This window comes from Salvelinus alpinus, chromosome 9 (genome assembly GCF_045679555.1).
Source record: "Salvelinus alpinus chromosome 9, SLU_Salpinus.1, whole genome shotgun sequence".
Taxonomy (NCBI): domain Eukaryota; kingdom Metazoa; phylum Chordata; class Actinopteri; order Salmoniformes; family Salmonidae; genus Salvelinus; species Salvelinus alpinus.
In genome coordinates this window covers 74,843,757-74,870,195 of record NC_092094.1, presented here as the reverse complement: position 1 = coordinate 74,870,195, position 26,439 = coordinate 74,843,757, and the positions used below count along the sequence as shown (strand labels likewise).

General features: G+C 42.3%; 1 protein-coding gene across 1 annotated transcript; it reads left to right on the top strand.

Moving 5' to 3' along the window:
• The first annotated feature begins 2,120 nt into the window (after window positions 1–2,120).
• Window positions 2,121–26,039, top strand: LOC139530625 (ADP-dependent glucokinase-like). Its single transcript, XM_071327201.1, has 6 exons — window positions 2,121–2,482; window positions 12,848–13,007; window positions 21,208–21,398; window positions 21,477–21,573; window positions 21,744–21,880; window positions 22,418–26,039. Exons 1-6 carry the CDS (start codon window positions 2,290–2,292, stop codon window positions 23,122–23,124), a joined length of 1,485 nt encoding a protein of 494 aa, XP_071183302.1. The 5' UTR covers window positions 2,121–2,289; the 3' UTR covers window positions 23,125–26,039.
• The last annotated feature ends 400 nt before the right edge of the window (window positions 26,040–26,439 follow it).

The following is a 26,439-nucleotide window of genomic DNA, read 5'->3' as shown; positions in this document are numbered from 1 at the left end:
GTTTGGTGAAGGCCCTTTCCTGTTTCAGCATGACAAAGCCCCCCGTGCACAAAGCGAGATCCATACAGAAATGGTTTGTTGAGATCGGTGTGGAAGAACTTGACTGGCGTGCACAGAGCCCTGACCTCAACCCCATCATCACCTTTGGGATTAGCTAGGCCTGATTGCCCATAATCAGTGCCTGACCTCACTAATGCTTCCCAGAAGAGTGGAGGCTGTTATGGCAGCAAAGGGGGGACCAACTCCATATTAATGCCCATCATTTTGGAATGAGATGTTCTACGAGCAGGTGTCCACATACTTTTGGTCAAGTAGTGTACGTGTATACCAGAGGCGCATCTCTAGCATAAATATTGTTACTGTCAGAAGGTGCAAATCAAATCTGGTTAGCTGAAACAGGTGCCACCTTTAAAATGTATGTCAAATGATCTTTAAGGGTTCGTTAGAGCAATATAAGAACTAGCTTTTGATTGGCAGAAGGTCATCTTTCATTGGTCCTAACGGGAGAACCCATGGAAATAGAATCTAGTTTATATTATATTTCTATGGGAGGACCCATGGAAATAGAATCTAGTCTATATTATATTTCTATGGGAGGACCCATGGAAATAGAATCTAGTCTATATTATATTTCCATGGGAGGACCACTCTAAACTAGTTGATATTATTCCAGAAGTTAGATGCAGTATTTTACAACAAAAGCACCAATTGAAATAGGGAAATAAATGGGACAAATAGAAGGCTCTGGCCATGCACACTGCCAGTGAATGTCAGTGTATGTGTTCTGATGTCTCATTTATAAAATAAGTATAGTTCTATTGCTCTGGGCAAAGACAGACATGAGTGAGTAACACATTGTGAAAAATCTTAGCTATATTTTGACAGACTTTGGCCACAGTGACAGATAAAAGCCACTGAATCCACAGCAGTTATGTGAAAAGAGCTATTGAATAAAAGCTGACTGGTGTTTTCGCGTCATTACGGTAGGGCTATATTGCTGCCACTAGCAATATAAGCAGCGCAGTTGTAGTGGGACTTGTGTAGAAAAGGTGGCGGCTTGGCGCAGTGAAAATTCTAGGCGACTGCTATCACACCAAATTGCCACTGCAAAGCCCTTCTGTACGTAGCCTAATGGTTGTTGGCAGTATAGCTAGTTAGTGATAGGGAGGGTTATGGTGAGGGCTTGAGGGATGCTGTATTGAATGTAGGGCTGTCACCGACTAAAGAAAATATTGGTCGACCGAAAGTAGTCTGTTCTTTCGACCAATCGAGTGCTCAAAATGTTTTTATGTGTATTTTTCCATATATAGACACACCTTATGTGTTTTAATAAAACCAACTATGTGCATTGAGCTTGTCTGATGCTTTACGCTTACGGTTTGACGCCTCACGAGGGCGCCAGAGATCTAGATAACCAGAAGAAAAAAAACTAAACCTGACGCAACTATTCTCCTCCGCTCGTGCCCGAACAGCCGCAACAAACAAAAACGTCACAAAATGTCCTCATAATATATGCACGAACTCTTCTGAACTGTTTCGGCTGGGAAGCCACTAGAGCAGGGTTATTCAACTCTGCGAGGTGCGGAAGCTGCTGGTTTTCTGTTCTACTTGATAATTAATTGCATCACCTAGTGTGCCAGGTCTAAATCAGTCCCTGATTAGAGATGACCAATGAAAACAAGCTGAGTTTGAGGGCACTAGAGCATCAGGTCAATATAATGGTCGTCAGTAGTTACCACAGCCAAAAAGTCATAAACCCGCCTATTTCTTAAATGTTTCTTTAAAATTTGATTTTAAACCCTAATCTTAACAACACTACTAACCTTAAATTAAGAACAAAAAGCATTTGTATTTTTATGGCCAATTTTGCCTTTGGCCCTGATAACTAGTGGAAACCCAGTATAATGGATAATCGTAAATAGTTACGGATCGTCACTATCAGGGATCATTTGGACGTCCATTTAAATAGTTACGGTAAGGGCATATAGATAGAACAATGAGAGGCTTAGTTAAACAAATCTTTGGTTAGGGTTTAGAGTAGGGCCGTCCCAAGGATCTCAGATTGCACTGACCAAAATGTGGCCTTAGCCAGCTACTTCCGCTTTCTTGTCACTCCCCCTCCGCAGTTTCGTGGGGCTGACCCTGTATTCACGCTTGAAACCAACAACACAACCGCCTCCCCAGGGACACTTGTTTTGTCAATCCAGTTTGTTTGCTAGACAAGTTAGCGCGCTAGACTCATCGTAGCTGTTGCCTGGAGGACCGCTGGCCAGTCCACAGCCACTGGCCATGGAGCAAGGAAGCGGGTTTTCATTGATGAAGTATGGGACGGCAGCGTCCCTCGCAATGGTTCTGCTGGCGTACTGGTTCCGATCTCCAGGGGAGTCAGGACTAGATAACAGGCTTGACACGGTGCTGTCCTCCCTACTACGGGCTGAAAGCAAAGTGGGGATGAACAACGCCAGACCCAGGGTGGCGATAGGTGAGAATCCTATATGACAAGCTAGCCTAGCATCAGTTAGCTAGCTAACGTCAGCTAACCTTAGTGCTTACTTTGATGCGCAGAGAGGAGGGTCATTCCTACAAACCAGTGGATTTTGGATAGTATATCTTTGTATTTTTGTTGTTGTATTCTATCAGAGAAAGGACGTTAGACTTTCAGAAAAATATATTAGTCAAACTCGGCCACTTAACATTTGTTAGTACATTTTCCAAACTGTTAGGTGCATAATCCTAACAGGGCGGATGGAGGAACCTTACAGGTGTATATTAGCCATAGCTCTGTGAGTGAGCTGATTGAGTTAGCATAATGGTGAACACTTGAACAGTATTTTAACTTCTCTATCAAATATATTTAAACATTTTTGTTAATTTTCTATAATTTAGCCTAACAGGGTGGAAATGTATGAGTGGGAAATACAGACTAACAACGTGAAAAATAGATAACTGAGTGTTTATATTCATTGAACTTTGCACCGTTTTTGCACAAAAGAAATGACGACACTGAATGTGGTGTCATTGTAGGAAGAGGTTGTTTTCTTAAAGGAGAATAACAACAAACTGACAGGGTGGAAAGTGATATCAGTGACACGCACATCTTAAATAAAATAATAATAAATACAGTAATCATGGAAAAGTTATTGATGAGAGACTTGAACTATGGTTATAAAATTATGAATTTGAAATATTTTATGGCTTTTATTTCTGGTGGAAGTTGATGAATAACCCCAGAGGACATGGCGAAAACTCCAACATCTACTGAAAAAAGGGTAAAAAATTAGATTTGTGATGTTTAAACGAGTTTGGGATGGTTAATGTTTAGAAAAAAATCCTCAACCGAAAACCTTTATTTTATTTGCCGCGGATATAAAGTGCTCCTCACGTCATGGTCATTAACAGTTGGAAAAAATGGCAGATAGTGAGTTAGGGAAGCGACAGCAGCGAAGTCCTCTATGGCAATACTTTTGAGAAGTTAAATGAGACGGTGATTAAATGCAAACATTGCGAGGTGGAATTGAGCTGCAGTACAGGTGCAATACTCTAAGGGAGACCCAACCCTTTGCTGGCACCAGTGCGACAATGATCAAATGATTGCAGTTGATATGCAGCCAATGGTAGAGAATGTCAGCATCAATACCCTAATAGCATATCTAGAACCAGACTAAAATATGCTTTGATGAAAAACCGTGAAGGCCCAGATGGAGAAATTGTACAATGATTGCACTGCAAGCACAAAGCGCAAGCTCTCAAAACGCGTTAACAGATTGTTGGACGTCTATGAAACACACGGTCATACATCACTGTAACGAGCCATCACATTAATGAGAAGTGGGACATGAAGTCCCATGTACTGACAACTGAGACCATGGAGGAAAGAGACAACAGAGAACCTAAAACGGCATTAATACCATTGTTGCTGAGTGGGTGGGGACAGCAGTAAGGTAAGGGCTGTCTGGTTAGGTTGTCAGGACTGCTGTAGATTGAACTGCGTTGCCTCCTTAGTGGTCATATGCAGGACCATATCTGAATTGTGAAACACGTAATTTTATGATTTAAAAAAACAACGTTAAAATTCAAACAAAATGGCAGTTTAAACTTTTAAGATGTATTTTTATGTTTTACATTTGTCACATCCCAATTCAAAATGCATAAAATTCCCTTTCAAGATCGATATTTTTGTGTTTTTAAGGTAAAGGACACCTGCCCTTATTGAAAGTCTTTTGGAATCTTACACTAAATAAGAAGTGATATTTCCTGGGGACAGAAAAGGCACCTCATACTAGGAATGACACGGTGGTTTTTGCCTTTTTGGGGTTTTGGATTGGCAGGAAAACCATCTGGCCAAGTAAGCACCAGCAGCTTTTTATAAAACCATTTAAACATATTTACAACTGTGGTTGATGTATCTTATTAGCTAGCTAGCTAATGAGCCAATAAATCAATGCAAATGACTTGGTCTGATTATTTAGGCTGTAATACACAATTAATTGGTAGACACAGCCTGAAACTAATGCCATCAAAATTGTGTACATGTTCCTTACAAGCCAGAATGTACCCACAGGAAAGTATTGTTTACCAAACTTTTTAGAGAGTCGTTAGGTACATGGTTCAGTTTGGCATCGAGGTAAAGTTAGTTTTATATTGGATATTCGGTTCTTTCACCAATAGCTATTGAACCAAGCATGCCATGACAATGGTATATTCTCAATCAGGGGAGGATGGAGAACAATCCACAGATCTGTTTGTGTGCATTATATTTTTGTTTTGGGAGGATTTCAATCTTCAAAATAATCTACAATTTTTTTTTAAATGGTGTGGATTGTTTTCCATCATCCCCTGATTCTGAATATACCCTTTTTTTTCATTGTCATGGCATGCTTGGTTCAATAGCTATTGAAGAGGGGACCGAATATCCAATATAAATCTAACCTTACCTCGGTACCAAACCATATACCGACCAGCTCTCTAAAAAGTTTGGTAAACCATTATTTTTCTGTGAATATTTTGTCCCAAATTTCAAACGGCTGAAGGACAACCTACACGGACAACCGGTACAGTAAGTTTAAATGTAATTTTATTCAACATATTCCAGCTTGAAAGGATTATTTGCACACGATTTTGCAGCCATTAGTTTCAGTCTGTATATAACAATTTAATTGTGTATTACAGCCTGGTTCATCAGACTACAAATGACCACACAATAGGGAAGTAGCTTAGCTGTAATGTTTTGTTATTATCAGTCAGACCTATTTTTATGTTAGCGACTGTTCTTTATTACAGTTTGCCAATCCAGTACTGTAGATTAATTGGGAAAACCTAGTTAGTTATCAGTATCTTTAGTTCTATAGGCTAGTGGCCAATCCTCAAAAAGGGCTTTTATTTTTTGAGATACCTCTACACGAGGTATAACAAAGCACAACCATGTTTTTCCATATTTCTAAGTTCTCCAATATAATAAATGGATGGTTGTGTAAAAAATATTTTACTGCAAAAGTGGTTAAATTTATAGATATTGAGGAAAGGGTATACCTACCTAGTCAGTTGCACAACTGAATGCATTCAACCCATTTAACCCAACCCCTTTGAAACAAAGGGAGCGTTCCTATGCTACGACGTTGCAAACGCCTGGATAGATATTTTAAGTATCAGCTAACCACATATGTTATAGGAATTTGCATCGCCTCACCTTAGCTATGGAACGCGCCCAAACAGTGCAGAATAATGCAAATATGGGTAGCTGCAGCCCAATATGGTGACCTGAGTATGGGTGAGTGGGTCAAAAGGAATGGATTTTTTGAAAGCGACTCGGCTTATTGAGCAGATTTGTTTTGTGTGGCTAATTGGGCTCCACAACGAGTCGATAAAATAACCCAGTGTGAATGACTAGTGCACCAGTGTTGTATGGGGAGCTGCTTGCCGACCTGAGGTGCTTCCCACTGGGCAGCTGTATCACGATGTCGCTGGCGGTAGCTAACATGGTGACCAGTGTTGTATGGAGGTGCCATGCCAACCTGAGGGGCGTGGACGTGGCCAGTGTCGTGTTTCCGACCTGGGGCCCATAAGCTCATGTAACACAATATTGCAAGCTCTGATATTGCTAAAATGTGGAATACAAATAATTGTCTGTCCTACATACACAGAAACAAACATCATTAGGATTTCTTAAATCATTTGACATACAGTAGGTGGAAATATCAACTGAATATTTATGATGAATGTAAACTAGGCTTGGGCGGTATCCAGACTTTCATACAGTCATACTGCCATCCCTGGATTTACGGTATTACCTGCATAGCACACAAGGGAGCGCTAAAAATGCAACAAAAAAAGCGCCCATTGGGCATCTTACCAAAATGACGACTACATATGCCCTAAGCTTGTCTGATGCTTTAAGCACACTGTTTGTTTAAATAATTAAGACACACAAATGACTCAAAAAAAAAAATGACCGCGTGTGACTGGCGCACGTTGTCTCGCTCTCCCTACTGCAGTGAAAAAGCACCGCAGCACAGCAAGTGTTTATATTGCGCTGTCCGTGCTGAAGCTGCAACATCATTTCAGCCATTTAGTTTCTTACTTGTTTCTGACTGAAAAGTTCTGATACTGAAATCCCTAATTTGTTTAGGAAAAACATTTCCTATTCCCTCAACCCTTGCTCTCTTTACGTGAAACATGTAAGCGTCGCATCGATGTGACCAATAGGGCCTGACCTATGGCCTATCATAATCACATCGATACATTTGTTATAGCAAACTCCGAACACAGTAATGTTGACGGCAAAATGGATGCAGATGACGAGAAAATGTATTGGTTGGTCACGAGGTAAAGGGGAAGTCAGATCTGTGGAAGACATTTGACTTAGTTGTGGAAAATACTGGAGATAAAGAAAGAGGGTATAGGAGCAAACATATTATGTGTGCCAAACAGTTGTGGCAAACAGTTGCTGTTAGATTACAATATTATTATTATTATTATTGACCATTAGGCACAGTGTAAACAACACTAAATATATATGTGTACCAGAGAGTCTGTTCTAATGAGAAAAAAATATACTAAGCTTTTATTACAGTAGACTAAACAGTTGCAAGCATTCATGAATTGCGGTTTATTTATTGTTTCGGCTAATTATTCAAAGCACCCTTTTTGTTATTTAAAAAAAAAAAAACTAAAATGCTTGATGGCATTTCAAAGCATGAATGTCTCGTATGCTGTGTGATGGCATGAACGAATGATTGATACAGTAGCCTATATATTGAAATATAGGCCTAAGTAAGTTATGGCATTAAGACTGAACAGGACACGCTCTTTGGCCTACAGCTCGATGGTGGTTATACAAGGCTACTATACAAAGTCCACTAACGATAACGACATTACTTATTATTATAATGATGATCATAATTGTAATAACAAGAATATCAAGAAAAAGGACGGTATGGGAGCAAGCACTGCGGTTGTAACGGAAAACAAATTGTAAAGCCTTTATTACAGCATAGCAAAGATATTTTAAAAAAATAGCCAAATCTGTGAAATTGCTTTATCCTACATCAGTAGGCTATTAAACAAACACTCAGACAGGCAACAGAAGCAGGATCTGTCTTATTTCTGGAGATACACAGTACCAGTCAAAAGTTTGGACATACTGACTCATTCAAGGGTTTCTTTTTTTTTTTTTTTACTATTTTCTACAAACTATGAAATAACACACATGGAATCATGTTGTAACCAAAAAAGTGTTAAACAAATCCAAATATATTTTTGATTTTAGATTTGTCAAAGTAGCCACTCTTTTCCTTGATGACAGCTTTGCACACTCTTGGTGTTCTCTCAACCAGTTTTATGAAGAATGCTTTTCCAACAGTATTGAAGGTGTTCCCACTAATGCTGAACACATTTTGGCTGCTTTTCCTTCACTCAGCGGTCCAACTCATCCCAAACCATCTCAATTGGGTTGAGGTCGGAACAGTGTGTAAACACTAAATAAATTGTAAATAATACCAAAAAGGCTGTTCTAATGAAGAAAGTGTAATGCCTTTAATACAGCGAAGATTAAAAACAGCTGAATTTGTGAAATTGTTTACTTGACATGTTGCATGAGGCTTGGTGCTCATGGAATCAGTAGGCTATTAAACAAACACTCAAACAGGCAACAGAAGCAGGATCTGTCTTATTTCTGTTATGCTATTATGCACATAGCAACATGGTTTAGAAAAAGGTGCCAATTCAACAGCTCACTGATGTGTTTCTGAGCCGCGGACACTGCCCACTATCCAACGTGGGAGAAAGCGCATTTATTATAAAATACTATTTTATATTGTTGCACCATTGTTTTTATGTAATATAACCATATACAATTTCAGTAGCACGTCTTAGACTGATGGACTTTGCCATCCCCACGGCCTCCACAATGGACCAGTCCACTCAGACAGGTGCGAATCAGACACATTATACCTTTTTTTGTGCTACTGCTCGGCTAAAGAAATCTCGGTCGACCAACAGCCTGTCGACTAATTGGGGTCAACCCTAATCTTTCCTAATCTAGGAGTAGGCAAAAGAACAAACAGATCTGGGACCAGGCTAGGGCTACTTAGTTCAAGCATGGGACCTCTGGAACCAATACCGATGACATGCTCTCCATAGTTCAATAAAGATAACCACACCTGCCCTGCTCTAACCCCAACCCTCGTACTGGAGAGCTACTTTGGTTCTGAGGCTTTTGTTCCAGCCCTGCTTTAACATACCCGGTAGCTCTCCCAAGATGGGCCTAGCGTGTAAAAGGTTGTCAGTGATAGTGCAATTCTATAATGTGCGCGCGTCAGTTTATTCGCTAGTTAGTCATGTCCTTATGAGTGACTTTGCCGTCATTGTGTGTTGACACATTTCTGAATGGATTTTGCATGCACCTTGATTTATGGTAGCATATTTACGAAGCACAGAGTACTGTAGTACAGTTGAAGTTGGAAGATTACATACACTTAGGTTGGAGTCATTAAAACTTGTTTTTCAACCACTCCACAAATTTCTTGTTAACATACATCTTGAATAACGTTCCAACCGGAGAATTAGATTGACTTCAGTTGAGCGATGGAACGGAGATGCCTATCACATGAACGCGCGTGTTCAATACGTGGTCACCTCATGGCAGTGATTACTCATTAATGTCTCCTTCGGTCCCCCTTCACATTAGAGTCATCAGACAAAGTTCTATTGACTGTTGACATCTAGTGGAAGCCGTAGGAAGTGTAAACTCATCAATATCTCGCTGTAATTTCAATGAGAGCTTGGTTGAAAATCTGCCACCCCAGAAAAAATTCTAACAGGAAGTGGAACTTCTCAGGTTTTTGTCTGCCATATGAGTTCTGTTATACTCACAGACATAATTCAAACAGTTTTAGAAACTTCAGAGTGTTTTCTATACAATATGAATAATAATATGCATATATTAGCAACTGGGCCTGAGGAGCAGGCAGTTTACTATGGGCACCTCTGTGCACCTTTCATCCAAGCTACTCAATACTGCTCCTGCAGCCATAAGAAGTTAACAAACTATAGTTTTGGATAGTCGTTTAGGACATATACTTTGCGCATGACACAAGTCATTTTTCCAACAATTGTTTACAGACAGATTATTTCACTTATAATTCACTGTATCACAACTCCAGTCGGTCAGAAGTTTACATACACTAAGTTGACTGTGCCTTTAAACAGCTTGGAAAATTCCAGAAAATGATGTCATGGCTTCAGAAGCTTGTCAATTGGCGGTGTACCTGTGGATGTATTTCAAGTCTTACCTTCAAACTCAGTGCCTCTTTGCTTGACATCATGGGACAATTAAAAGAAATCAGCCAAGACCTCAGAAAAAAAATTCTGAGTCTGGTTCATCCTTGGGGGCAATTTCCAAACGCCTGAAGTTACCACGTTCATCTGTACAAACAATAGTACGCAAGTATAAACACCATGGGACCACGCAGCCGTCAAAGGAGACTCGTTCTGTCTCCTAGAGACGAACATACTTTAGGTGCGAAAAGTGCAAATCAATCCCAGAAAAACAGCAAAGGACCTTGTGAAGATGCTGGAGGAAACCGGTACAAAGTATCTATATCCACAGTAAAACAAGTCCTATATCGACATAACCTGAAAGGCCGCTCAGCAAGGAAGAAGCCACTGCTTCAAAACCGCCATTAAAAAAAGCCAAACTATGGTCTGCATTTTTGCATGGAGACAAAGATCGTACTTTTTGGAGAAATGTCCTCTGGTCCGATGAAACAAAAATACGACTGTTTGGCCATAATGACCATCGTTATGTTTGGAGGAAAAAGGGGGAGGCTTGCAAGCCGAAGAACACCATCCCAACCATGAAGCAAGGGGGTGGCAGCATCATGTTGTGGGGTTCCTTTGCTGCAGGAAGGACTGGTGCACTTCACAAAATAGATGGTATCATGAGGGAAATTATGTGGCTATATTGAAGCAACATCTGAAGACATACAGTGGGGAGAACAAGTATTTGATACACTGCCGATTTTGCAGGTTTTCCTACTTACAAAGCATGTAGAGGTCTGTAATTTTTATCATAGGTACACTTCAACTATGAGAGACGGAATCTAAAACAAAAATCCAGAAAATCACATTGTATGATTTTTAAGTAATTAATTTGCATTTTATTGCATGACATAAGTATTTGATACATCAGAAAAGCAGAACTTAATATTTGGTACAGAAACCTTTGTTTGCAATTACAGAGATCATACGTTTCCTGTAGTTCTTGACTAGGTTTGCACACACTGCAGCAGGGATTTTGGCCCACTCCTCCCTACAGATCTTCTCCAGATCCTTCAGGTTTCGGGGCTGTCGCTGGGCAATACGGACTTTCAGCTCCCTCCAAAGATTTTCTATTGGGTTCAGGTCTGGAGACTGGCTAGGCCACTCCAGGACCTTGAGATGCTTCTTACGGAGCCACTCCTTAGTTGCCATGGCTGTGTGCTTCGTGTCGTTGTCATGCTGGAAGACCCAGCCACGACCCATCTCAATGCTCTTACTGAGGGAAGGAGGTTGTTGGCCAAGATCTCGCGATACATGGCCCCATCCATCCTCCCCTCAATACAGTGCAGCCGCCCTGTGCCCTTTGCAGAAAAGCATCCCCAAAGAATGATGTTTCCACCTCCATGCCTCACGGTTGGGATGGTGTTCTTGGGGTTGTACTCATCCTTCTTCTTCCTCCAAACACGGCGAGTGGAGTTTAGACCAAAAAGCTCTATTTTTGTCACATCAAACCACATGACCTTCTCCCATTCCTCCTCTGGATCATCCAGATGGTCATTGGCAAACTTCAGATGAACCTGGACATGCGCTGGCTTGAGCAGGGGGACCTTGCGTGCGCTGCAGGATTTTAATCCATGGCGGCGTAGTGTGTTACTAATGGTTTTCTTTGAGACTGTGGTCCCAGCTCTCTTCAGGTCATTGACCAGGTCCTGCCGTGTAGTTCTGGGCTGATCCCTCACCTTCCTCATGATCATTGATTCCCCACAAGGTGAGATCTTGCATGGAGCCCCAGACCGAGGGTGATTGACCATCATCTTGAACTTCTTCCATTTTTTTATAATTGCACCAACAGCTGTTGCCTTCTCACCAAGCTGCTTGCCTATTATCCTGTAGCCCATCCCAGCCTTGTGCAGGTCTACAATTTCATCCCTGATGTCCTTACACAGCTCTCTGGTCTTGGCCATTGTGGAGAGGTTGGAGTCTGTTTGATTGAGTGTGTGGACAGGTGTCTTTTATACAGGTAACGAGTTCAAACATGTGCAGTTAATACAGGTAATGAGTGGAGAACAGGAGGGCTTCTTAAAGAAAAACTAACAGGTCTGTGAGAGCCGGAATTCTTACTGGTTGGTAGGTGATCAAATACTTATGTCATGCAATAAAATGCAAATTAATTACTTAAAAATCATACAATGTGATTTTCTGGATTTTTGTTTTAGATTCCGTCTCTCACAGTTGAAGTGTACCTATGATAAAAATGACAGACCTCTACATGCTTTGTAAGTAGGAAAACCTGCAAAATCGGCAGTGTATCAAATACTTGTTCTCCCCACTGTAAGTCAGGAAGTTAAAGCTCGGTCGCAAATGGGTCTTCCCATTTTGCCACAATTGTGGCAAAATGGCTTAAGGACAACAAAGTCAAGGTACTGGAGTGGCCATCACAAAGCCTTGACCTCAATCCTATATAAAATATGTGGGCAGAACTGAAAAAGTGTATGTGATCAAGGAGGCCTACAAACCTGACTCAGTTACACCAGCACTGTCAGGAGGAATGGGCCAAAATTCACCAAACTTATTGTGGGAAGCTTGTGGAAGGCTACCCAAAATGTTTGACCCAAGTTAAGCATTTTAAAGGCAATGCTACCAAATACGAATTGAGTGTATGTAAACTTCTGACCCACTGGGAATGTGATGAAAGAATTAAAAGATGAAATAAATAATTCTCTCTACTATTATTCTGATATTTCACATTCATAAAATAAATCGGTGATCCTAACTGACCTAAAACAGGGAATATTTACTAGGATTAAATGTCAGGAATTGTGAAACTGAGTTTAAATGTATTTGGCTAAGGTGTATGTAAACTTCCTACTTCAACTGTATCTCACTCCCCTCTGCCACTTAGTACATCTGTCAGAGTACTGGGAGTGTTACCTCTCTCTCTCTCTGTATGAATGTTGGGGCAGGCAGGCAGGGCAGTGGAAGTAATTGGGGGGGGGTTGGTGGCTGTGCTGGGGGCATCAAAGTATGTTCTCTCTCTGTCTCTCTCTGTGTAGAGTTAAATACTGTTCTCACCTTTTCTCTCTTCCTCCAGGTTTAGGGGGTTGTGTTGACGTCATCGTGGATGGGGTGACGTTGCTGAATAAGATTGGCCTGCCGCCCACAGGCCAGCCGCTCCACCATGACTACATAGAGAACGCTGATCAGCTGGCACAGAGCTTCGCTTACTTCTTTGCCCCGGGAGCCGCCTCAGAGTAAGTGGCCAAGCGTCCTTGTGTGTGTCTTGTGACATTTCTAGTGCACGGTGTTAACTTCACTAGGGTAGGGGGCAGAATTTGGAATTTTGGATGAAATGCATGCCCAAATTAAACTGCCTGCTCGGGCCCAGAAGATATGAAATGCATATAACTGGTAGATTTGGATAGAAAACACTCTAAAGTTTCCAAAACTGTTAAAATAGTGTCTGTGAGTATAACAGAACTGATTTGGCAAGCGAAAACCTGAGAAAAATCCATTCAGGAAGTATTTATTTTGTTGGTTTTGTAGTTTTCTATTCAATGCCATTACAGTATCCACTGACTTAGGACTCAAATTGCAGTTTCTATGCCTTCCACTAGATGTCAACAGTCTTTTAGAAATAGTTTCAGGCTTGTATTCTGAAAAATGAAGTAATCAAATAATCAAATCAATTTTTTTTTGTCACATACACATGGTTAGCAGATGTTAATGCGAGTGTAGCGAAATGCTTGTGCTTCTAGTTCCGACAATGAAGTAATAATCAACGCGTAATCTAACCTAACAATTCCACAACTACTACCTTATACACACAAGTGTAAAGGGATAAAGAATATGTACATAAAGATATGAATGAGAGATGGTACAGAACGGCATAGGCAAGATGCAGTAGATGGTATAGAGTACAGTATATACATATGAGATGAGTAATGTAGGGTATGTAAACATTATATTAAGTAATAAGTAATTAAGTAATAAAGTAAGAGCAGTCTGAATGAGTGGACCCTAAAGGCACGACCGAGAGAGTTCGTTTCTTGTTTACCTTTTAAATTGACGACGTTATTGTCCGGTTGAAATATTATCGAGTATTTAGGCTAAAAACATCCTGAGGTTTGAAAAAACATCGTTTGACATGTTTCTATGAACTTTACGGATACAATTTGGATTTTTTTGTCTTCCTGTTTTGACTGCGTTTGAGCCTGTAGATTACTGAAGAAAACGCGCGAACAAAACTGAGGTTTTTGGATATAAAGAGACTTTATCGAACAAAGGGAACATTTTATTGAGTAAATGTCTGCGATCCTTTACAAAGGCATTCGGTTTCTCACACACACACACACACACACACACACACACAGATATGCGTTCCTTACAGACCAGATCAATATACACAACAGAAATATTTTAGTAAAGTGATAAGCACACAGTAATTAGTCTCTACCATCATGTGGGCTCTTATTGATGGTTTTATGGTGTTGGAGACAATTGAATGTTCTCAGTATTTGGCTTTGGAATTTCAATGAAAAAGTAATCAAATAATTAATGTCATATTTCATAATGCATTTAATTGAAACATTTTTATTTGAAACTGAACTCAAACTGTGGTACATACAGACCTTGTTCCGTAAACCTGATACCCAAATTAAACAATAACGGGCGTGGTAGACCGCCCCCCCTTTCTCCCGGCACTTATCATTCTAGCGTGTCTTCTTCAAATAGCGTTACAGTTCATCTTCCCAACAGCACATGTAACTCTTGCCTGTCACATTTGATGGCCCTTGGTACACATTTGATGTCCTGATTTTCTTTCAATATCCAAATAAATACAACTATTTTTCCCAAGTACACAAGTCTCTCACCTGAGCTACCACCATTCTGTCTCGTCCATTTCTCCCACCAGTACACCAGGAGCATGAAAGAAGTTTTAATGGGATCTCTCTCCATGCTCACTCCACATGTGCGGTCTCAGGACTCATGGCGCACTCCTGCCGCCCGTACCCAGATTAATGGCTCGGACTCAGATTGGAGTGTTAAGTCACTGTCGCATTGAACACCTTTGTTGCTCTGTCTTCAGCCGGTTAAGGAGGGTTTTGAGGTTCACACAGTGTTTGTGGTCAAAATATTCCTACCATGCATTAAGACACGATCTGACGTCAACTTCCATGATAACCTCAAGAGAGGACCGATCAGAACAACAGTTTAGTTCAATTAATTATGATTCAGGAAACCCAGACAAGCATTGACTATGACAAATTGTTACATTCCAAATTTTCTTAACATTATCTCTGACAAATGTCAAAGCATAACAACATACTGTTACTGTTGAAACCATTTTCAAAATTAGTTCATACTCCCTTATTTTTCTGGCGACGTCTCGGAAGAGTTACCAGATCAGGGATTCCCTAACCAATGGGGAATCCCAACAATCCAGCAGACCCAATCTGGGAAAATTTGTATCAAAACAAAGACAGAAATGAAATCAGCAATACACATATCACAATCCATTTGGAGTAACTGTCAACTCTCATTAACATATGTTTCCTTCTATATGCAGACTGAACAAAATACATTTGTGTATTTACCCAAAGACCAGGGAACCAGGGAACTGGTAATTTCCCCTTTGAACACATGATTCACATCGCTAAATCAAAAATAAACTACCTTGAATAACCAATCAACTTAGAATTTCAACTCTTGAATACTCCATAAGGAAATAATGGTATCCCATAAAGTAATGGTAAAATAGAATAGAGAGTGGTGTTTCTCATTCATTTTTATAATTAAATCCCACCTGTTTCGATCGATCAGGCCTCACCAGAAAGTCAGGATACAGGGCATTCGACACCATTAAATATTTCCTCCCTTTCCCTGTTCTTCCAAAACCCTTTTAAAAACATTTCTTACATTTCCATCATTCTGCATACCAAATTGAAAAGACCCCACAAAGTAAATCTCCCAGTACCAACACCACTAACGCATATTCATAACCGGTAAGTTGTGTGTGCGTGCTGGGGTGTGGTAAACCGTAGGTCAAAAACACATGAACAGGTGTTATCTGGGAACCACTGTCCTTACTCCAATCATTAAACGTTTGTTTTAATCCACCCCATCGTTTATTTAGCATGTACTACCCTTAGACATGGTGACATTCTCTCGCCACCGAGTCTTAACGATTCACAGGTCTCTTCCCCATGATTCTACATAACCACTGCACCACCATGTTCATGAACTAAGCAGCATTTCCTCCGAATGCAGCAGGTTCCAGGACAGCCTTACACTCATTCTTCCAATGCCCGATAGCCCCACATCTAAAACAGGGAGCAATCTCCCTACGTTGTTGTTTTTTCCCCGCTACTTTTCTTTGTCTTACCGTGGCCATTGAAACCACTGTTAGTGACTTTCACTGTGGCCGTATTAACCCCTCGCACGTCTGCAAAGTGAGCGGAGTTATATTTCACTCAAAACATCCTGCTCTATTTCATCCACTACCCCCGCAATTGCCGTTTTGATCACAGGTTTCAAACCTGCCATCAAAGCCGAAGTGCAAATTCTATCAATGCACTCCCCTACCGTCTTTTTGCAGCTGAGGACCTCTACTAATTTCATTTCTATCGGTTATACTCTTCTGTTGATAAAATGCCGACATTAAAACTTGGATATTGAGCTTGCGATTTCTCAATGATGTCATTGTGAGTTCTTTATTTGATTAGAATTTCCCGTCAGTAGGGAAATGTTGCCCAATGCCCAATTTTATCCCGTTTGCAAAATGTTTCCCATATTTGAGCCGAATTGGTTGAATGCTCGTGCGCTTCTTTCAGGGCCTCCATGGCTTTATTAAAATCCTCTAGCTCCGCTTTACAGGGGGAATCGGGGCCGTCTGTCGCCATTTCAATAATTATTATTCCGAAACCTCTCCCGACGATGTCCAGGGTGTTCATATTTCTTTACTCCCGTCTCTAATATACACCTTCTATTAACTATTTTCCAAGGTAGCGCTACCCACTCCCCCGGAGAATGGTAATGGTATTTGTGCCTATTAATTGGTCACGGCACTTAATACCTTGTATGAGAACCAATGCTATAGCGTCTGCAAATGTATTACTGGAGAATACGGATGACCTATTCCAGTGTTGCGCCTCAAATATCACTGTTGTTGATAACACACATTACCAAAATTATTCACACTTGTCTTCCTATTTCCACATAATGTTATGGTTCCCCCTCCCCATAGGGCATAAACCAACCTTTCTCCTTATTGCTACTGTTGCGCAACGTAACACAGACAGTGTTCAAATATCTTATTGCTTTTCTTTTAACCATGCATGTGGCTTTACTTCAGAATTTATAGGCAACCTTATCATTATCCACATCCACTCTACTGCCTCACTGTCACTGCATCTGGGACTTTCATCCCTTATACAGATCTCACAGGGGAATACCCCTACTAGGGACCTATCCTATACAGAACCTACCCTACACTGTAATGTCACTCATGGATCTCGCAGAGGAACCTCCACTCGGGACCGATCCTTATGGAGCCTACTAGAGGTCGACCGATTTAATTAGGGCCGATTTCATGTTTTCATAACAATCGGTAATTGGAATTTTTGGACACATTCATGGCTGAATACATTGCACTCCACGAGGAGACTGCATGGCAGGCTGACTACCTGTTATGCGAGTGCAGCAAGGAGCCAAGGTAAGGTGCTAGCTAGCATTAAACGTATCTTATAAACAATCAATCTTAACAATCATTAGTTAACTACACATGGTTGATGATATCACTAGTTTGTCTAGCTTGTCCTGCGTTGTGGTGCCTGTTAACTTCTTATGGCTGAGATCCCGTTAACGGGAGCGACTTGACAACAGCCAGTGAAAGTGCAGGGCGCCAAATTCAAACGACAGAAATCTCATAATTAACATTCCTCAAACATACAAGTATTTTACACCATTTTAAAGATAAACTTGTTAATCCAACCACAGTGTACGATTTCAAAAAGTCTTTACGACGAAAGCACACTATCTGATTGTTAGGTCAGTACCTAGTCACAGAAAAACACAGCCATTTTTACAGCCAAAGAGGAGTCACAAAAAGCAGAAATAGAGATAAAATGAATCACTAACCTTTGATGATCTTCATCAGATGACACTCATAGGACTTCATGTTACACAATACATATATGTTTTGTTCGAGAAAGTTCATATTTATATCCAAAAATCTTAGTTTACATTGGCGCGTTATGTTCAGTAATGTTTTGCCTCCAAAACATCCAGTGATTTTGCAGAGAACGACATCAATTCACAGGAAAACTCATAATAAACATTGATAAAAGATACAAGTGTTTTACATGGAACTTTAGATAAACTTCTCCTTAATGCAACCGCTGTATCAGATTTCAAAAAAACTTTACGGAAAAAGCACACCATGCAATAATCTGAGTACAGAAGTCAACAGAAGTCAGAAATAGCATTATAAATATTCACTTGCCTTTGATCTTCATCAGAATGCACTCCCAGGAATCCCAGTTCCACAATAAATGTTTGTTTTGTTCGATACCTCCTTTTTGTTTGCGCGTTTAGTTCAAAAATCCAAATTGACGCGCAGGCCAGACAAAGTCAAAAAATTCCATTACAGTTTGTAGAAACATGTCAAACGATGTTTAGAATCAATCTTTAGGATGTTTTTAATCTTCAATAATGTTTCACCCGGAGAATTCCTTTGTCTGTAGAAATGCGATGGAACGCAGCTAACTCTCACGGGGGCGGTCTGAGTGAGCTCGTGGCACTCTGCCAGAGCCCTGACTCAATCAGCTCTTATTCCCTCATCCTTCACAGTAGAAGCCTGAAACAAGGTTCTAAAGACTGACATCTAGTGGAAGCCTTAGGAAGTGCAATAGGACCCCATAGACACTGTATATTGGATAGGCAAACCTACAAACCTCAGATTTCCCACTTCCTGGTTGGATTTTTTCTCAGGTTTTTGCCTGCCATATGAGTTGTTATACTCACAGACATCATTCAAATAGTTTTAGAAACGTCAGTGTTTTCTATCCAAATCTACTAATAATATGCATATCTTAGCTTCTGCCTGAGTAGCAGGCAGTTTACTCTGGGCACCTTATTCATCCAAGCTACTCAATACTGCCCCCAGCCATAAGAAATGTATTTATCATTGAATCATAGCCTACTTCGCCAAACCGGTGATTTAACAAGCGCATTCGCGAAAAAAGCACTGTCGTTGCACCAATGTGTACCTAACCATGAACATCAATGCTTTTCTTAAAATCAATACACAGAAGTATATTTTTTAAACCTGCATATTTAGTTCCAGGTTAGCAGGCAATATTAAACTAGGAAAATTGTGTCACTTCTCTTTCGTTCCGTGCACGCAGAGTCAGGGTATATGCAACAGTTTGGGCCGCCTGGCTCGTTGCGAACTAATTTGCCAGAATTTTACGTAATTATGACATAACATTGAAGGTTGTGCAATGTAACAGGAATATTTAGACTTAGGGATGCTACCCGTTAGATAAAATACGTAACGGTTCCGTCTTTCACTGAAAGAATAAATGTTTTGTTTTTGAAATGATAGTTTCCGGATTTTCTGTGTGTTATTATGTTATAATTAAGTCTATGATTTGATAGAGCAGTCTGAGCGGTGGTAGGCAGCAGCAGGCTCGTAAGCATTCATTCAAACAGCACTTTTGTGCGTTTGCCAGCAGCTCTTCGCTGTGCTTCAAGCATTGAGCTGTTTATGACTTCAAGCCTATCAACTCCCGAGATTAGGCTGGTGTAACCGATGTGAAATGGCTAGCTAGTTAGCGGGGTGCGCGCTAATAGCGTTTCAATCGGTGACGTCACCGAGGCTTTTTTGCCGAGGCTTTTGTGGAGCGATGGGTAACGATGCTTCGAGGGTGGCTGTTGTCGATGTGTTCCTGGTTCGAGCCCAGGTAGGGTCGAAGAGAGGGACGGAAGCTATACTGTTACACTGGCAATACTAAAGTGCCTATAAGAATATCCAATAGTCAAAGGTATATGAAATGCAAATGGTATAGAGAGAAATAGTATAATTCCTATAACTACAACCTAAAACTTCTTACCTGGGAATATTGAAGACTCATGTTAAAAGGAACCACCAGCTTTCATATGTTCTGAGCAAGGAACTTAAACGTTAGCTTTTTTACATGGCACATATTGCACTTTTACTTCTCCAACACTTTGTTTTTGCATTATTTAAACCAAATTGAACATGTTTCATTATTTATTTGAGGCTAAATTGATTTTATTGATGTATTATATTAAGTTAAAGTAAGTGTTCATTCAGTATTGTTGTAATTGTCATTATTACAAATAAATAAATAAAAATCGGCTGATTAATCAGCTTTTTTTGGTCCTCCAATAATCGGTATTGGCGTTGAAAAATCATAATCGGTCGACCTCTAGAACATACCCTACACCATATTTACCTGGTTCTCGCAGAGGAAAACCTCCTCAGGACCTATCCTTATGGAGCCTACCCTACACCATATATTTATGACCGGTCGTTTCTCAATGGGCCTACTGAATAAACTCAGTCTTTCTAGGTCTGTATCCTATAATTGTTCAGCCTACGATTCTGATCGCCCCAAGATGTCAAAATGAGTGGAAACAGGTGTAGGAACTGTGCCTACCTTGTTTGTTGCCAGCTCCTGCTCCACTGATCTGGACTCTGGTTTGACTATAAATCGTTGGGAATCCTGCTCACAGCGCCAAGTTCTAATTATCAGAGTTAGAACTCGACGGACACTATGAAAGCTTAAACCAAGTTTATTCTTCCCAAAGAATGGAACAGCTGAACAGACAAGACATGGTTACAATAGTGGTGGTATATGTACCCCACTTTGGATGCGGTCTCCTCCTCGCTAAACATTGTACCTTTATTGCTGGACAGGAAACTAAGTGATGCGGGCAATAAACTGTTCCTTCTCCCTCAACCTGACCTCGACCCCCTTCATCACTAATTCCTGGCTCTTTCCCCTTATCAATGCTGCCACGTGATTGTTTTCCCTACGCTCAGCACATTCCAAGCTTAATTGCACCCACCATATACTTTCCTCCTACAGATAACCATAAACTTCTGGTATAGACCCTCTAAACCTAAGCACTCACTATTTCAATAGGATACCTGATAATTAACCCTGTCCCAAGTTTAGGAGTTAGAACCCAGAATCCATAAATGTTTTTATAAAAATAAACCAACCTTAAAAAGCATTAATCGCTCAGCACTAACACACACACACACACACACACACACACACACACACACACACACACACACACACACACTTCAAAAACATTTTCCTGGGCTTGGTTGTGTAACTCTTTAAAAGCTGTGAAGTTTCTACATTTTAACCCTCCCTCCTTTTTCTGGTACCCCTTCCATCCCCCCTCTCCTCTCAGGCGGTTTGTGATAAATGACACCTTGTTCAGTCAGCTGGTCGAGGCATCCCGTGAGTTGCCCGACAACCGCTGGGCCATAGGTGGCAACGCCCCGGTGATGGCTGGTCGCATGGCAACCGAGGGCTGCGACGTGTTGCTAGGGGGGAGCTTCAGCCCCGACTTCGCTGACATACTGTCCCAGCACATCACAGGTACACACACACACACAGTACATACGTAACACCTCCCTCCTTGATGCCATCCACCTCCCACACCTTCTGTCTCTCCAGTTGCAGGTAATGTGGTGGAGGAGCCTGATATCCATCTGATCCTGGAGTACCCATCAGGAGCCACCTGGGGCCAGTACACCGCCCGCAGAGCCAACAGGTGTGTGTTAATACTAGAGGGTGTGAGATAAACAGAGTTAGATTATTCATGGTGTGGTTGCATATCAGGACCTTTACTTTGTGTGTGTGTGTGTGTGCGCCTGTACCTGTGAACCTGTGATGTAGTCCATTATAATCCTTGCCCTGTGTCACTAACCTGTGTGTGTCCAGATACATAGTTCACAGTGATGACCATAACCCGTATCTGGCGTCGCTTCAGGACTTTGAGGTGAAGCTACAGGACTTCCACCCTGACCTGCTGGTGGTGGGCGGGCTCCAGATGATGGACAGCTTCCCCTTCCAACAGGGTGAGAGGATACTCTGCCACCCTGTTCGCCAGCTTGTTCCCCAATTGGGAGGTGTTTTCAGAGCAGAGCTGGTTCCCATTGAGTGACAGTCTGTTGGTATTATAGTGGTCTGTGTTGCTGTGAGGGAGAGTGTAGCGGAGGGAAGGATAAGAGAGCGGAGGGGAAGGCAGGGTTGGTTCCCATTGACGTGCAGACTGTTGGTATTATAGTGGTCTGTGTTGCTGTGAGGGAGAGTGTAGCGGAGGGAAGGATAAGAGAGCGGAGGGGAAAGCAGGGTTGGTTCCCATTGACGTGCAGACTGTTGGTATTCAAGTGGATTAAATTTGCCTGCCTCTATTCAATAGCTCTGCTGCCTCAGTCACACAGGCCCCTAGAACTCAGCCGGAATAAGAAGCACGTGTGTATAGGGAGGGTGTGGGGATGTATCCAATGCTGTGTTTTCTTTGGCCAGGAACATGCCTTTGTGCTGTCAGACTGGTTTGACTACTTTGGATAAATTCTCTCCCCCTCTAACAGCATCTCTCTCTCTCTCTCCAGGTGAGCGGGAAGCACTGCTCTCTCGGCTGGGCAGTCTCCTCTCCTCCTCTTCCCCTCGTACAGGCGTCCATTTTGAGATGGCCAGCTTCGTGGATGAGGGTCTAATGGGGGACCTGCTGCGTCTGGTCCTGCCCCACGCCGACTCTCTGGGGATGAACGAGCAGGAGCTGCCCAACTTGCTCAGCCTTCTGAGGGGCTCCAACATCACCGTGCTCTCTGACCCTAACCCTCGCGTTGCTACCGTCCTCGACCAGATGAGGGCGCTATACAGCCTGGTCAACCAGCGCTACCGCGACGCTAATGAGGATAGCGACATGGGCGCTTACGCCACTAGTGCCAAAGGCCGGCCGCTGACCCGGCTCCACGTACACACCCTGGCGTTCCAGGCCATGATCGTGACGCGCGGTTCCCAGTGGAAGAACACCATGTCTGCCGTGGCCAAGGCCTCCCTCACCGCCAACCGCCACGTGTGTGGCTCGCCAGACATCGACCCCAGCAAGGCGCGCCTCATCATGGACGAGTCGTTCTCGGTGAGTAGTAAGGAGGGCAGCCAGCGGATCCCTCTAGAGGAGACCAGGCCCGTCAGCTGCTGGAACGAGGAGGACTACGAGATCTGTGTGGCGCCCGTCCTGGTGTGCACCGAGGTTTACCAGACAGCCGGGGGAGGGGACAACATCTCCGCCGCAGGACTGGTGCTGCAGATCTGAGCCATTGATAGCGGCGAACGGCTAACTCTGACGAAGCGTTAGCTTAACAGGGGCGGCCAACTCTGCTCCTGGGGGGGAGGTGGTGGGTGTGCACTCTTTTGCTCCAGCCCTATTCTAACACACTGAATTCAACTAGACAAGATCCTCATGAGTATCTGATAGGTAGGTCCAGTGCAAAAGCCAGCACACCTAGTAGCTCTCTGCTAGGATTCAACGCTAGGCTAACGCGCCAAAGGGTAACACAGAGCTGTGATAGCTGGCTAGCTCTCTGGAGCTCCACAGACTCCTTGAATAAATTCCACGTCTGTTTTCAGTCAGTCAACCAAACGGACAGAAAGACAGACAACCCTTCCCATAACATGTGAAGACTTTTAGCATTCTGGTTTTAGGTGTGTTGATTTTTGGTTTTGATTGTTTCATGTTTATGTTGTGTTGCCGGTGCAATGCTAACGCAGGGTCCAGTGTGTCTGTGGCAGGGCCGAGCCTGCTCCCCTTCTCTCTCTCCTTTTATCTCCTCTCCCCGCTCTCCTCCTGAGCTCATTTCTCTCCTGTCCTCTCTGAGCAGTATGACCCGGCTGAGACTCACACTCCAGACTTCTATACTTCCTGTCAGACAGACCGTGTCAAGACAGGCATCTCGTTCTCTCATTCTGTCAGAAGATGGAACACATCTAATAATACTACTCATAAACCCCCCTGGGATATATAGTATTTCCTCAACCAGAAACAAAAATGAAAAAAAGTTTATTGAACACATTCAAATAGGTCCCTCCCTGTTCTGTTTAGTTCCTCGTTAATACACCCCTGCTGTGGGGTTTTCCTCAACCATGTGTGTGTCGGTCGGTCGTGCAACGGTCCAGACACACATCACATATCCACTATTTTCCCTGTAGTCTCTTACATAGATCCGTATCTGCCTTGGAGCTGTTGTCATAGTTATTCATTCCATTCTCTCCCAGGATATCAACACAAAACCCCAACATTCCATCAGTTCCACTATTTCAGACGTTCTATCCCTGTGTTCTAATGTTTTGATTTTTTTTTTTCTCAAGGGAAAGCTTTAGTTTGATATCTGTGACTGTTTTTTTTCTGGTTTCATGTGAACCAGATTTAATGCTGGAGGCATATGAGACTTAACTCGTATGTCTAGGTCTGCGTTCATACAGGCAGCCCAATTTGGATATTTGTTCACCAATTGATCTTTTGACCAATTCGATCAGCTCATTGGGCAAAATATCAGAATTGGGCTTCCTGTGTAATCACAGCCTATAATTAGTTTAGAAAAATTGATTTGAATGTATATGCATATTGTTACTTGATGCTAATCTGGCCTGTACACACAATCCGCTGTAATGTTGTCTTTGTGCTGATTTAATGATTGACAACAGGGAGTGTTTCTCTTATGTCTGTAATGTGAAACTATTTGACCCTTTACATGAGCATGTATCCTTCCCATGACCTCCTCACTCTGTATCATATCATTGCGTCACACACACAAACACATTAGGCCCTCAAGTAGTTTGAATGATACCTGCATGGGCCACGCACACTGAACGTGTTAACTGTAAGGCGCTTTGGCTAAAAGTGACTGCGCAATAATATCAGACACACGTTTGTCATTTTAAATGTGCTTTTCTATGGAGAACGGCCCGTGATCTCATCTGCTGTGGAGTGAGACTGGGTGCATCCCGACATGTCTGGCGTTCTCTCCCTGTTTCCTTTATTTAATTAGCGCCGAACTGCACATATCTCAAATCTTCATATGAGCGCAGATGAGAGGAAGCCACTGTACTAATGAAATGTGGATGAAGCCTGTATGCCTGACAGGGCTTCTCTACTGCCCTCTGCTAAAGGCTGCATTTTATTTTGAGACCACTTCAAGTGTCCACCCCTCTGAGTGACTGATCTGCAAGCTTGTGTGTGTGTGCGTTCCTGCCTGTCTGCGCCTGCTTGTCCAGACACGCATGTTATGAGTGAGTGTGCATGATTGCGGAACATACTTGTGTGAATGTGGTTGCTCTGGCCATCTGACATTGTCGTCTCAGGAACTAGCTGGGCTGTTCAGGAGATGTGTAAGTTCTGTAGGCTCTGGGAGACCTTATAAACTATATGTATGTGGACACCCCTTCAAATTAGTGGATTTGGCCATTTCAGCCACATCCGTTGCTGACCGGTGTATAAAATCTAGCACGCAGCCAAGCAATCTCCATAGACAAACATTGGCCTTATTGAAGATCTGTGACTTTCAACGTGGCACCGTCATAGGTTGCCACCTGTCTAACAAGTCAGTTTGTCAACTTTCTGCCCTGCAAGAGCTGCTCCGGTCAACTGTTAAGGGCTGTTATTGTGAAGTGGAAATATCTTGGAGCAACAACGGCTCAGCTGCAAAGTGGTAGGCCACAAAAGCTCACAGAACGGGACCGCCGAGTGCTGAAGCGCGTAAATATTGTCTGTCCTTTGTTCCAAACTGCCTTTGGAAGCAACGTCAGCACAATAACTGTTCATCGTGAGCTTGATGAAATGGGGTTTCCATGGCTGAGCAGCCACACACAAGCCTAAGATCACCATGTGCAATGCCAATCGTTGGCTGGAGTAATGTAAAGCTTGCATCCATTGGACTCTGGCGCAGTGGAAAACATATTCTCTAGCGCAATGTTCCAACATCTGGTGGAAAGCCTTCCCAGAAGAGTGGAGGTTGTTATAGCAGCAAAGGGGGACCAACTCCATATTAATGCCCATGATTTTGTAATGAGATGTTGGACGAGCAGGTGTCCATATACTTTTGTAGTGTACTTCCAGATGGATTGGAGGACTTGTTTGGGTGTATCACAGTACATGGAAGGAAGGCTGCCTCATAGCCACGTGGGTTGGTTTATTCTGATTGACTTGGGAGAAATAAAGAAACACACATTCCATCTTCTGGTGTCTATCCTGTCTCTTATTTACAGAAAGTCAGTTCTCATTCAAGCCATGTCTGAATCTCGGACACACTCTGAGCCATCAAAGTGTAGACTCCTCAAACTCCACTCTGGACCTTGCAGCCAGCTCCACTTTTTCATTGTTGCCCTCTAATCAGGGACTGATTTAGACCTGGGACACCAGGTGTCTGCAATTAATTATCGGGTATAACAGAAAACCAGCAGGCTCCGGACCTGGTAGGGTAAGAGCTGAATATCCCTAGTGCAGATCCTTTTAATTAGTGTGCTCATCAAAGATACTGGGACATTATTGAATGGTATTTTATAGATTCACAACGCATCACAGATTTTTTAAATAAATGACTCCCTTCCTACCTGGAGGGGAGCCCTCCCCTCA

Excerpts from the sequence above, each read along its gene's own strand:
- LOC139530625 (XM_071327201.1), top strand. The coding sequence starts at position 2,290 with ATGGAGCAAGGAAGCGGGTTTTCATTGATGAAGTATGGGACGGCAGCG. Across the intron at positions 13,008-21,207 it reads GCCCCGGGAGCCGCCTCAGA|GCGGTTTGTGATAAATGACA; the intron begins GTAAGTGGCCAA and ends CTCTCCTCTCAG. Across the intron at positions 21,399-21,476 it reads ACTGTCCCAGCACATCACAG|TTGCAGGTAATGTGGTGGAG; the intron begins GTACACACACAC and ends CTGTCTCTCCAG.